Source organism: Lineus longissimus, chromosome 15 (genome assembly GCF_910592395.1).
Source record: "Lineus longissimus chromosome 15, tnLinLong1.2, whole genome shotgun sequence".
Classification (NCBI taxonomy): Eukaryota; Metazoa; Nemertea; class Pilidiophora; order Heteronemertea; family Lineidae; genus Lineus; species Lineus longissimus.
In genome coordinates, this window is record NC_088322.1 from 8,206,733 (window position 1) to 8,219,758 (window position 13,026).

General features: G+C 40.2%; 1 protein-coding gene across 9 annotated transcripts; it reads left to right on the forward strand.

The window, feature by feature from the left end:
* The first annotated feature begins 654 nt into the window (after positions 1–654).
* LOC135500002 (phosphoethanolamine N-methyltransferase 2-like) lies at positions 655–12,431 on the forward strand. 9 transcript variants are annotated; one of them, XM_064791102.1, is made up of 5 exons: positions 3,755–5,711; positions 5,812–5,907; positions 6,685–6,807; positions 7,191–7,326; positions 7,881–12,431. In XM_064791102.1, the coding sequence occupies exons 2-5, from the start codon at positions 5,866–5,868 to the stop codon at positions 8,321–8,323; spliced, it is 744 nt and encodes a 247-aa protein (XP_064647172.1). In that variant the 5' UTR covers positions 3,755–5,711; positions 5,812–5,865; the 3' UTR covers positions 8,324–12,431. The 9 variants fall into 9 exon arrangements, 8 of the variants coding, with proteins under 8 accessions (XP_064647180.1, XP_064647172.1, XP_064647173.1 ...); XM_064791103.1 differs by having other exon boundaries at positions 3,755–5,514; XM_064791107.1 differs by having other exon boundaries at positions 3,755–5,071.
* The last annotated feature ends 595 nt before the right edge of the window (positions 12,432–13,026 follow it).

A 13,026-nucleotide genomic window follows, 5' to 3' on the forward strand; every position in this document is an offset into this window, starting at 1 on the left:
TTAACATGCTTATCAGTTAAATCACGTTTATGACTTTTTTTGTAAATCCATACAGTCATGTACATGTACATGTACATGCTTCTTCATGGGTTATTGACCAAAACCCGAGTTTTAGTAACAGAAATTAAATATGCGCATATAAATTCGAATATGACGTCACTGCTCTCTGATTGTAACCTCTCCGGCTCGCCAAAGAGGGTAGTATTTTTGCCCTGTTTGGCAAGCCCGGCTTGGATTTCAGATGTAGTTGGTGTGAGTATCTTCACTCCATGTAGATGGTCAGTTTTAACAAGTACAAAAACGGTTATTGGCTTGGGTTTTCTTTCTGCAGTTTTAAAAGGCTGTATAACCTTCCAGGGCAATGACTTCATCTGGCCCACAATGCGTTTCAACTTAGCCAACGACGTCACATTTCTTAAGAGATTTTTCCACTTCAGAATAGTGGAGTTCATTAGTCTAAGATTTGAAACGTTTTCATTCAGACCATCAATGTTCCATTCAATACAAACGAATAGTATTGCAACAAATGAACAACTCTGTCTGCAAGTCAAAGGTTTAGGCCTATGTATCGGCTTGAAGCCAAAAATATTTCATTTTAGTTTTCATGACCTAAATCATGTTTTTGCTATTTTTTAAACATTAAATCTAGAACAGGCCATCTCGTAATATTGATCCAACCACTTAATGCTCTGCCGCCTCTGTTATGCCTGTGAGTGCTAGGTGAGTAACCTTAACGTACTTTTAACAAATTCCGTATGGTCTTATCTACCCAGTCAAGTACAGTAGAACCTCCCTTGGTCATTAAAAACAAAGTCACACCATTCTGCAGAGACAAGTTCACTTTGAATTTCCTTGTAGGGATATTGGAATTTGGATCAACAAACTGTGTTGGACTGTTTAAGGCCAGTTGGGGTGCTTATGTTGCATACACTAGTACAGCTAGTAGATGCCTCTCATAAACCAACACAGTATGTTGGGCCGTAGGACTATGTCACAAAGCAACTGCCAAAAATAGGGATGGGGGGGGGGGGGGGGTCTTCAGTTGTTCAATAAAAGGGATTATGTTCTCAAAGAGTAACACAAGACATGAATATGTTTCGTAACCTGATTTACTTCATCCGCATGAACAAAACTAAAAACTAAGAATACATGTACTTTGTTTGTTGACCATGGGTAACACTATTTTGGCTAGAACTTTAAATCTAAAAGCAATTAGATCTCTTTCAAAACAAAGTGAATGCCAATTTCAAGGGTAGGAGTCAGTTCTTTGTTTTCCCGAAAACAGGCTCCCAGATTTAAACTGATCGGCATTCACTTCATTTTGAAGGAGTTTTAATTGATTTTGGATTTCAGGTCCTAGCCGAAATGGGTGTTACATATTGCCAACTTTTAAGCGATTCATAGGCCATCGACCCTTTACAGCAAAACCTAACAGTTCGCATTCGACATGTGGAATAGGCTTGTTCAGACCATGCTGATTGACAGATTGGTTGCCACAGATAGAATAGCAAGAAATCTCAGCTGACCAGAAAGTGGCATTTTTGGAGCCATTACCTCGGTAAGGTTGGGACACGGCTCCGAATGAGAAGACTGATCGTTAAAAATACACATTATAGGCCGTGTCTGTCCTATCCATAAAGTGGTCTGAATAACGTGGTGGTCGGAACACATGGTGTACAGAGTGGAAAATAATCGTAGCATCTTCAAGTCTCTGCATTATCTACAAAGTAGCCTGTCAAACATGGTAAATGGGTTTGACAAATTATCGTCATATTCCCCCCTAAGATGATGAATTCCATGAATAGAAATCAATGTCCCCTAGAAAAGGGGGTGGATTGATTAAAAGGTGCATGGACATTTTTAATTTTCGTTATCTTAACAGCAAAACCACAGTGATTTGACTTTGAGGCAAATAGTGTTAATTACAAATAAAAAATCCAGAGGTACAATGTTCTATTATACCCTGTATGGAGGCATGATAGCATCTCTGGATTTTTTTTCTTTCTTGTATTAGCACCATTTGCCTCAAATCCCTGTGAGCAATACCAACATTCATATACATTTCAACTTAGGTGCCATCTATTGAGTATGTAAGCATGAAGGTGGATATTTTGACCCTCTTCCCCTTCAAATGGTTAAAATGTACAATGACACCTGCATGGTCCCACCCTTCAGACACATATGGACGGCCCCTTATACCGGGAGATGCCATGGATGTTAGTTAACAGTTACAGTACAGTACCTTCTTAAGAAAGTCAAGCAGCCTGTTGAAAGAAATGCTGTCAAACATCTTGACGTCCGGCCCAATCATACTGTCCTTGAAATCGGCTTTGGACTCGGTTACGGAATCCAGCATGTCCTCGATATCATTAAAGGTAACATGGTCTTTACACATTATTTTATCCAAGAGTTTGTATTTTACTGATAAAATTTGCCTCTGCCATTAATGTGGGAATTCTGATAAGAGGTATTTATTATGATTTTACAAGGCCGATCATCATTCATGTTTGGCCAATGGTCTTGTTTTGACAGAAGGAGACGATACAATACATGCAAAATACACAATATACAATATACAATACAATACATGCAAAATATGTTTAAGTAAACATGAAAAAAAGGATTGCTCTCTTGGAGAGCGCACAAATGAAATCAGTTACATGTATAAGGTTTTGTGAATTGTATTCTTAATGCCAAAATACATCTTTTTTATTCAGATAATTTTTTCATATTACTCGCGGATTATGCCTGGTACATACTACAACGATCGTTGGACTTGTCATTTTTTTCACGCTTGCCAAGAATCAGATAGGCCCTCCAACTTGCTGAGCTGGCATGTCCTGGTCAATGATCGGATGATGTTTGAAAACAGTGTTGTTGGCATCTTCCAAAGAAATGGCGTTGTGTTCATCTGATAAAACCAGAAGGTTCTTCGGTGGTTTTAGCATGATTTGCATCACATAGAGAAAATTGCCTCATATTTTTGTTCTATTGGGCGCAAACATGTTGCTGAGTATGCAAGAACTGATTTGTGTGTGCAGTACAGTGAGGTATCAATTTCAGACGGACACATGTTATTTCAATAAATATACTGGTCTCAGGTGCACACAGTTGAACGACACAAGATTAAGATAAGATTCTCAGTAATAGTTGGAACTAATTCCCCACGGTGATAAGGCTGCCGTGTTCTGTCTCGGTCACATAAAACAATTGATTTTTGACAAGACACGTGAAACATAAATTTTGTGTAAGTATGTAGTAACCTAGCAAATGGCAAAAGCAAATACGGCAATGATGTTTTTGCAATAACCTTGGCCGGCCCTCTTCTAACTATCCTGGTGCATGTGTTCCAATAATCGGGGGCTTGGACACACTAGTGGGACAGCCCCTAACACAGAGCATGCTCCGCACAGTGAACTCTTCACTGTCTCCATTTTCCGCTTACACAGTGGACAGTTCACAGTTTTCCAGATGCTTTCGCCATCTATTATCCGCTTCTTGAACTAACAATGAGTGGGCCCAAACGTGAGACAAAAAGTTACCAGATTGTGACTCGTGGCTGTGAATGATAGGACCCTGACCCCTGATCACTGCCAAACTTTATATGTGAGACAAAAAGTTACCAGATTGTGACTCGTGGCTGTGAATGATAGGACCCTGACCCCTGATCACTGCCAAACTTTATATGTGAGACAAAAAGTTACCAGATTGTGACTCGTGGCTGTGAATGATAGGACCCTGACCCCTGATCACTGCCAAACTTTATATGTGAGACAAAAAGTTACCTGATTGTGACTTACGGCTGGGAATGATGGGACCCCGACCCATAATCATTGCCAAAATTCATACTTGAGACAAAAATTTACCAGATTGTGACTGGCGGCTGGGAATGACAGGACCTAACCGCCCAACCCCTCATACTCCTGGCACATAGGGGAAAAAGGTATCTTATTGTGACATGTTGTTGGAAATGATACCGCCTGTAGCCGCCCATCCTCACTGCTAAAATGAAATAAAAGAGTCAAAATTTCAAGTTCAAATTGTCTATTCGGCTACAGTCAAAAACTATTTATAGAACAAATTAAAAACACGTGGTCATTCAACAATATTCCAGATTATCATACCTCATTAGTATGTGAGCCAATCACGTCGCGTCATTCACGACCACGTGCCATGCGATAATTTTGACTATGGTCTCACTAGCCAGTGGTGATCAGGTCAACATTGGTCCCCCTTTAAAAAAAAAGTTCTTCGATCTCAGGCGATTACCATGGATACAGATAAGCCTATCATATCGCTATTGCTGCATGTTCAAATGTCGGTGTCCTGGGTATTTTGTGAAGAGGTAGCTCTGACGATTATTTGAGGAAAATATCAGCTTCTTCTGTGCACGTCCGCAGTGACCAGGCCTCGCATGCTATGTATAGCTCAATCGGATGTTGACATGAACTGGTTCCTGTCAGAGTGCACATGTTCTCAAGGTGAGACTTCGCGGTCAAAATGCTCAAAGAAAAGCCGCAACGACACCCTATTTTGGTATCAAAATTTAAAATTGTTATTATTTTGCTTTCTCAAGGTGATAAGTAGAAGTTTATAAAAATATTATTTCACCATCCATGTTAATCGTCAAATTATAAGGCGGCAAGGTGAAATTTTCAAAATTTTCATCGATGTACAGGGTGTCTCATGTATTGTGCTGCCCCCATGTTCTCATGACTGAATTACTTGATAACAATGAAAGCTGGTCAGAAGTATTTTAGAAGCGACAAGCTATTCAGAAATGTATAAGTTTATGTGTGAGAGTGATATACTGCAAGGTCGACAGCCACTTGAACAGGGGTATGCATGAAATGACGTCGCGCCATTTGTGGAGCCAGGTAGGCCCGGCCACTGCACTGGCTAGTGAGACCTATTGCATTATTCCACGGCTGACGTCATCGATGACGCGATATTGCAAATGGCGGCCATTAAGATTTCGACGAAATCGGCGATAAAAAACAGCATATTTACGGCGTTTTAAGCCAGGAAGTTGCACAGTGATACTGTCAGGGTCTTGAATTACACCCACAAAGTAGGTAGGTTGCATTGGGTGGGACTGTTACATCCACGAACAGAAAGTACAAGGCATTCAAGTTGGGCCTGGACTCGCTTCAAACAAACATCGTCTGCTAATGTAAACACACACTGTCTACAGTACATAATGTACACGTCTTCGCTCCATACATGATTAGCGTATCCGCCGATTAAAAATCACTTTGACAGTGGTTTGGGTCGCTGTGCAAAACCTGCTGGGCCGATTTCTTCAAGGTTTGGTTTAAAGTTAAGCCTCGTGAAATAATTTTTTACCTGACAAATAATTTTGACTATTCTATGGCTTGACATGCAATATATATAATATTCAATGGTATTCTTCGTTGCGCAGAGAATGTGCGCAAAAGCAAACACACAGTAGAATGTTCACTGTTTAATGCGATATCGACAACAGTGAAATGCTCTACTGTTGTATAGTAGAGAGTACGTTGCCTAACAGACACCCCTGTTAGCAGGACACCCGCACTGTTGGGTTAATTACTGGTGCTTGTGTTTCACTACACACTCCAGTGAAACCTCCCTTTTAGTCCTTTTAGACACCTCGATTTTAGTCCAAAATGGGTCATTTCATTCAATTTGACCTCTGATATCAGGACATCTCCCTGTTAAGGACAGGATTTGTAAGCTCCATAGAGAGGGCTGGAGGCCAACAATGTCTAATTGTGTTCTTTGGATTGCAGTTTTCATGAGTTTAATGACTTTTTAAATATTCTCTTCCAGAACGGTGGTATTTACTGGCTATATTGATCCAACCACAGTACTTTCACCATCAACATGTTATGGTCAATGCTCCGCCGCTTCTTTTATGCCTGTTATGCAAGTAGACATGTAACAAATTTCATAAGGGTCTTATCCACCCATTTCAGTACAGTAGAACCTCCCTATTAAAGGTCTACGCCGTTTTTAATTTGTTTTTTAATTCGAAAATTTAAAATTGTGTAAATACGTACTGGATATAAATTTCAGTAATGCCTGTGTTAACAAATATACTATTACTACCGGTCAAGTATCAGCATCGAGTTTCAGCAAATTCGTGTATATAAATAGCTGCTTTACGGCATTGTGTCAGCCTGTTTAAAGCCATAACACGTAGAAGAGGCCTCCTGTACAGGCGCCGCCTTCAACACAGTATGTTATAGTAACTCACAAGGCTGCTGACAAAAACAGGGATGAGGGAAACTTCAGTGGCCCAATACAAGGGATTCTGTTCTCAGAGTAACACAAGACATGCGTGTTTGGGAACCTGCTTTACTTCATCCAAAATGAACAATACTCAGCACTCTCGTTAATAGGGGTACACCGTTCGATATAATTGGTGGGCCAGTTAAATAGAAATCCACTAATACACAATGCCGTAGTGTCGTTATGAATACAAATTTGTTTAAACTTGGTATTCATAGTATTTGTATATCAGTCTACACGACGGCAATGTTGAAATTTGTATTTAGTAGCCTACGTATATCCGCAATTGGAAACTTTTAACGAATATTTTCTTTACACTTCATCAAATTCAAATTACAAATTTATTAACCGATTCATTGACCCTTTACAGCATGACTAAACCTACAAAATACATCATTTGTCCGTTTTCAGCAGCTCGCATTCGGCATGTGGAATAGGCTTGTTCAGACCGTAATTGAGAGATTGGTTGCCACAGATAGAATAGCAAGAAATCTCAGACGACCAGAAAGTGGTATATTGGGAGCCATTACCTCGGTAAGGTTGGGACACAGCCGAATGAGAAGACTGATCGTTGAAAATACAAATTATCGGCCGTGTCTGTCCTATCCATGAAGTGGTCTGAATAACGTGGTGGTCGGAAAAACATTGGTGGACAGAAGTGAAAAAAAATCGTTGCATCTCCAAGTCTCTGTCAAACATGGTAAATGGGTTTGACAAATGATAGTCATATCCCCCTAAGATGAAATCCACGAATAGAAATCAATGTCCCCTTGAAAAAAGGGATGGATTGATTAAGATGCATGGACATTTTTAATTTTCGTCATCTTCAGACACATACTAACTGGACGGCCCCTTATACCGGGAGATGCCATGGAGGTTAGTTAACAGTTACAGTATTAATTATTCACTCATTACAGTCCATTCTAAAGAAGGCCAACCAGCCTGTTGAAAGAAATGCTGTCAAACATCTTGACGTCCGGCCCAATCATACTGTCCTTGAAATCGGCTTTGGACTCGGTTACGGAATCCAGCATGTCCTCGATATCATTAAAGGTAACATGGTCTTTACACATTATTTTATCCAAGAGTCTGTATTTTGCTGATACAATTTGCCTCTGCCATTAATGAGGGAATTCTAATAAGAGGTATTAATTATGATTTTACAAGGACGTTCATTCATGTTTGACCTGTGCAATAAGGTTTTAGAATGCCCAGTCAAAACATACAGTTACCAAGCACTAATAGACCTTAAATACTGTGGCCCTCAAACGTGCTTTGTTTCTGTTGTCCGCAAAGATAACTGACCCCCGCCCAATGGCCTCATCAACTAAGTGTATATATATAGTTTGTTCTTACAGTGTCACCCATAATAGAAATGGCCGGCCAGATTTGGCTAATGAGACTGGACACTCTTTGCCACCCAAACTGCTATCTGTAATGCCAAGCGCCTGGCAGAAGGCAGTAGCTGCTGGCTAACCAACGGGCCGCATCGGAAAGAGCTCCCAAGGGGGCTCAAACCTCTGACTTTCTCTTTACGAGGCGGATGCCTTAACCACTTGGCCAAGTGTATCGGTGTATTACAAGTACTTTGTTTCTTGTTTTGACAGAAGGAGACGGATTTCTTCATGGCCTGGACATCTCAGACGAAATGGTCAGAAGAACGGCGAGACGTTTCCAAAAGGAAATCAAGGACAAAAGGGTCAACATTTGCATTGGGGACGTGGCATGCATGCCTTATGAAGACAACACATTTGACAGAGTATTCCATACAAATTGTTACTACTTCTGGCCAGATATGGATAAAGCAGCCAAGGAGATCTATAGGGTGATGAGAAAAGACAGCGTCATGGTTACAGCATTGGTGCCTGATAGGGTAAAAGACGGAGTGAATAAAGGAGCGCTGAAATATGGAAACCCAGATCAAACACGCTATGTTGATGCCCTGAGGAACAATGACTTTGTTGATGTTCAAGTACAGGATTTTTATGACGCAGCGGATGGCCTGTACCCATGGTACCAGGCGGTTTTTGCCTATGTGAAAAAGAAATGAATCTTTCTTCATTATCTCATGGTTAGGCAACGCCAATTTAATACCTTGGATAGCGGCCTGCCAACGAACCTATCCGCCCAATGTGGGGAAAAAACTTCATACCACCAACAACCAGTGCCAAAAGTCACGTGTTGACACTAACACAAATTTTATAGGGAAAAACACTTGTCTGGTTTGAATTTCATAGAAAAACTTGAGTTTCATTTACCCCATAACACCAACAAGTTATGGTGCCTGCCATTTTGATTTTGGTGCCTAACATGAACTCTAGTATTTTTTTCACTGGCACTAAATTTGTATTTAACAGTTGTATAATGCCGTGGTCACACTGGGGTTTTAACACGAATTGAATTCGAATTAAAACGTTGATACGTATTGGGGCGTCACACTCAATTCGGTTCATACCGATCTCAATCCGCTTTAACCAACACGGTTCTTAAACCGAATTGAATGCGAATCAGCTAATCCGAATCAACGAAACCGTATTGAGATTTCAAGTGTGACGCGCTTGATACGAATTAAGGTTTTCGATCGCACTGCGCATGCGCCCGGGGCATGGAAAGTGACCTTTGACCGCGGGAACTAGTGCTCCGAACTAGTTAACTGATGTATTTAAATGATCTCATTAACTCAAATCGTTTTTCGTTATGCCATAGAATAGGGAAAAATCAACTCCCTTGCACGTGACTTGCATTTCCATTTCCTGGCAAGGTATGTTGCCGCCGGTTCGTTGGTCAAAGGTACACATCAGCAACATCGTCGCGGCGCGGTTTTCCCCGGTTTTGGCCTCGTTTTCGAGGGCGAGGCCGGGATTCTCCGCATTTAGCGACGGTGGTGTCGACTCGCTGAGGACACCCCTCTTTGACCCGAACTTTGGCAATAGGCATGGCTGGGAGATGGAAATGGTCAAGCACCTTACGCAATTTTAACTTGTTAATAATGACTGTGTGATACTGTGATATTATATACTTATATGTTTTGTACTTGAAATTTTATTCCCTCATATGGGAGGTTAATGAATAATAATAATAATGATAATAATAATAGATGGCGCGTCGTTAGTATGCATTGAGTGTGGCGCGTTTTAAACCGATTTGAATGCGTATTCGGACCAGTGTGACGCGACCGTTCTGAAACTGGATTAACCAATTCGTATTCCGGAGAGCGCTCTACGGAATTCGGTTTCAATTCGCATCCAGTGTGAACACACCATAAGATTCCATGGATTTTTGAAATTGACCCTTAGTATTTTCAGGTATTTTAATTGGCGACTGCAATGGGGAATAGAACTATGATGGGCACATATTTAATTCTTATATAAAAGCCCTACGCATAATTTAAAGCCCCAGCCCATCATTTATTCCAGGCTTTAGCTAATTGTATGTAAACGATGTAGAAGCTTAATATGAATAGGATAGAAATAGCAAATAATGTTAAGTTCCTCAAAAAAATACTGTTTTGGAGCAACTATAAATGTAAACATGCTAAAGTCTGTTAAATTCCTGGAAATGCATCAGCGCCACCACAATCAGCTCATTCTTCCTTTGGCAGAAATCGGTGCTAAAACATTAACATAATCATTATAATTTTATTGAGTCACCACTTTACATGAAGTTTAAAAAAGTTTTACAAAGTAACTCATCCGCAGTAGGAAATAACAATGACAGAACAACATTCATCCTTTATCTCTGCTTATGGATCACATGCTAATGTTTAACTGGTTTATGCCTGTTTCGCCTATTCCTGTTTCGCCTATTCCCGTTTCGCCTATTCCTGTTCCGCCTATTCCTGTTTGGCCTATTCCTGTTTGGCCTAATCCTGTTTGGCCTATTCCTGTTTGGCCTACTTCCTGTTTCGCCTACTTCCCGTTTCGCCTACTTTCCAGTACCCCTACAATAAATCGACTCTCCCACGGGGAACCTTAGGGATGCATGTCCATTTTATGGGGAAAATGTGAGGGGACAATTGGATGATGCTAACGATGTGATGACAATTTGACTAATCAAATGCCATCAACTTTGTTAACAAACCATGCCATGACTGTTTTGAAAGAGTCACCTTGAAAGCGGGGACAGTCCTGGACTTATTTTACCATGGGACCATGCTGACACACAGTAAAAACTAATAGATTAAAGGCCATAACTCCAGTTTTTTTTGCCATTTTCTGCTGTAAGTCGATTTCAAAAAATACAGAAAACCAAATGCAATTAGCTCCATCCATTTTGAAGATATAGCCAATTATGTGATTGACAACTTGATTACCTAATCAGGCTAGCAACTGGCTTGTTAGAGCCAGGCGGCGGGTTCAGCAGAAGTTGTGATGTAGATCAGGCTATCTGTACATGTCATGCAATCATAAAAGCAGGAGGGCCTTAATTAATTATGCACACCTGGAAGTAATGTGTTTCATTCACTATGGTGTATTGTGTGGCTCCGAATTGTGTCAAGGATAGCACAAAGAACAATCGAATGACGGATGGGACCCATTTTCATGAATTTCTAAAGCCAGTTGAACGAGAGAGGAGGAAGCTGTGGATTCGGAAGTGCAAACGTTTGGAGTGTTGGAAGCCTGGGCCTTCGGCCAAACTTTGCAGTGATCACTTTATCGATACGGATTATCACATGAAGCCGGATATCTGCATCCAACTGAATATTAAATGCCACTTGTTAAAAACAGCTGTTCCATCTGTATTCGATTTGACCAACCCCACTTACATGCGACAGCCTCCAAACGAACGTTCGTTAGCCAAAAAACGTAAACATCAAGAAGTGAGTTGAACACTATTTCATGATTTATACACTGCTGATGCACACAACACTCATACTACCCAAATGGCCATGTCATCCACTGTACAGTGGCTACACAACCATGTCAATTGCATTTAATGCCCGAGGCTGCTGAGGTCGGTTGTCATCACTTTCGTCCGAATGATCACTCTCATTATGATCTAAGTGATATTAATGGCTCGAACATGTACGGCTCAACGTTTAAATATCCTTCTGTATCGACCAAAACATCCTCAAATTCACTGCTCTCTGAACTATATGCGGAAGCCATCTTGCTTTGTTCTGACTAGCCTGATCTACGTCATCAAAAATCCCTAGCGGCCACATGTGGAACTAATTTAAAGTTGTGTGTGGTGGGAAATTCAAATAGTTTAAAATTGAAAATTGAAATAACTAAATAATGACTTTATTATTAGAATTTTTTTAATGTCTGCGATCTTGTTTTTTTAACCCTCAACATATTTCATGAGTATCAAGCATGTTTTCAAACCTAGATATATGGCCTTTAAGTAGAGTAAAGCAGTCGTTTATTTTATAAAAACAGGAATTCATGAGTTTTTGATAAAAATAGATAATACTGTACATTCTCATAATTATTTGATCAAAATCAGCTGTAAAACCCATGTCATAATATACATGTAGGTACAGCTCATATCAAGTCAAACAAGGTTGAAAATACATATCATGATATATGATTTCACGTGCAGCTTATGACGATATCGTCATTCATAAGACCAATTATTGTCGCACCAAAGGGCATAGTACAATGACAAATAGAACAAAACTTAAAGATTATCATTCGAATTAGTGAATTCTTTAGGACAGTACATATCCACGTACTATCAATATGAACCACATATAAATCTTGCTCTTCGACTACTGGAAACCTTTAATGCAAAGTTTCAACAGTACCTTTCTCAAATCTAATGAAAGGGTAAAACTTCCTTACTATTTTATTTCTTGCCTTTTAAAATAAGCTAAAACATCAGCCTATGTAAGCTATGTATAATTTTCCAAAGTTATTCCGAATAATACTGAAATAATTGACATGTCGCTAAATCCATTATTTCAGATTTTATTCTTAATGATAGCCTTTAACACTATAGTAAGGGACGGTTCATATTCCTACGTCTGTGGGGAGGTTAGCAATACATTTGAGTAGGCGAAACAGGAATAGGCGAAACAGGAGTTATGCGAAACAGGAATAGGCGAATAAGGAATTAGGCGAAACAAGAATAGGCGGAACAGGAATACACCGTTTAACTGTGGTTTTGTTCGTTGACGGTGGATTGGAACTAATAAAACAGAAGACGATACACGATCTAGTCTTAGAGTAGGTTACTCTAAGATCTAGATGTTTGTTAACTAATGCCGATGCCTTAACAAATAAGATTAACGAACTCTCTTTGGTAATCAAGACACTGGTGCCAGACATCATAGGGCCGTTTAGACGACTGAAAAAAGGCCCGATGAGATCCGATCGAATCCGTAGGGCCTGAGGGCCGTTTAGACGAAAGAAAAAAGGCCCGATGAGATCCGATCGAATCCGAATGCTGTCCGCAAACCGATCGGGTCTCATGTGGTCCCATCGGGTCTTCAAGTGATCCACCTCTTTTGCTGGTTCCATCGGGGCTAATCCGGATGCATCCGGATGCATCCAGATCAAATTTGGTCGTCTAAACGCGATCGGGCCTAATGCGGTCTCATCTGGACAAATTTTTTACCTGCAGGCATGCGTATTGGATTTGGAACATCGACAATACTACCTTTCATTATAAACACGTGTAACACTATTTTCTTGCTAGAACTTGAAATCTTAAAGCAATTAAATCTCTTTCAAAACAAAGTGAATGCCAATTTCAAGGGTGGGAGTCAGTTCTTTGTTTTACCAAAAACAGCCTCCCAGATTTAAAATC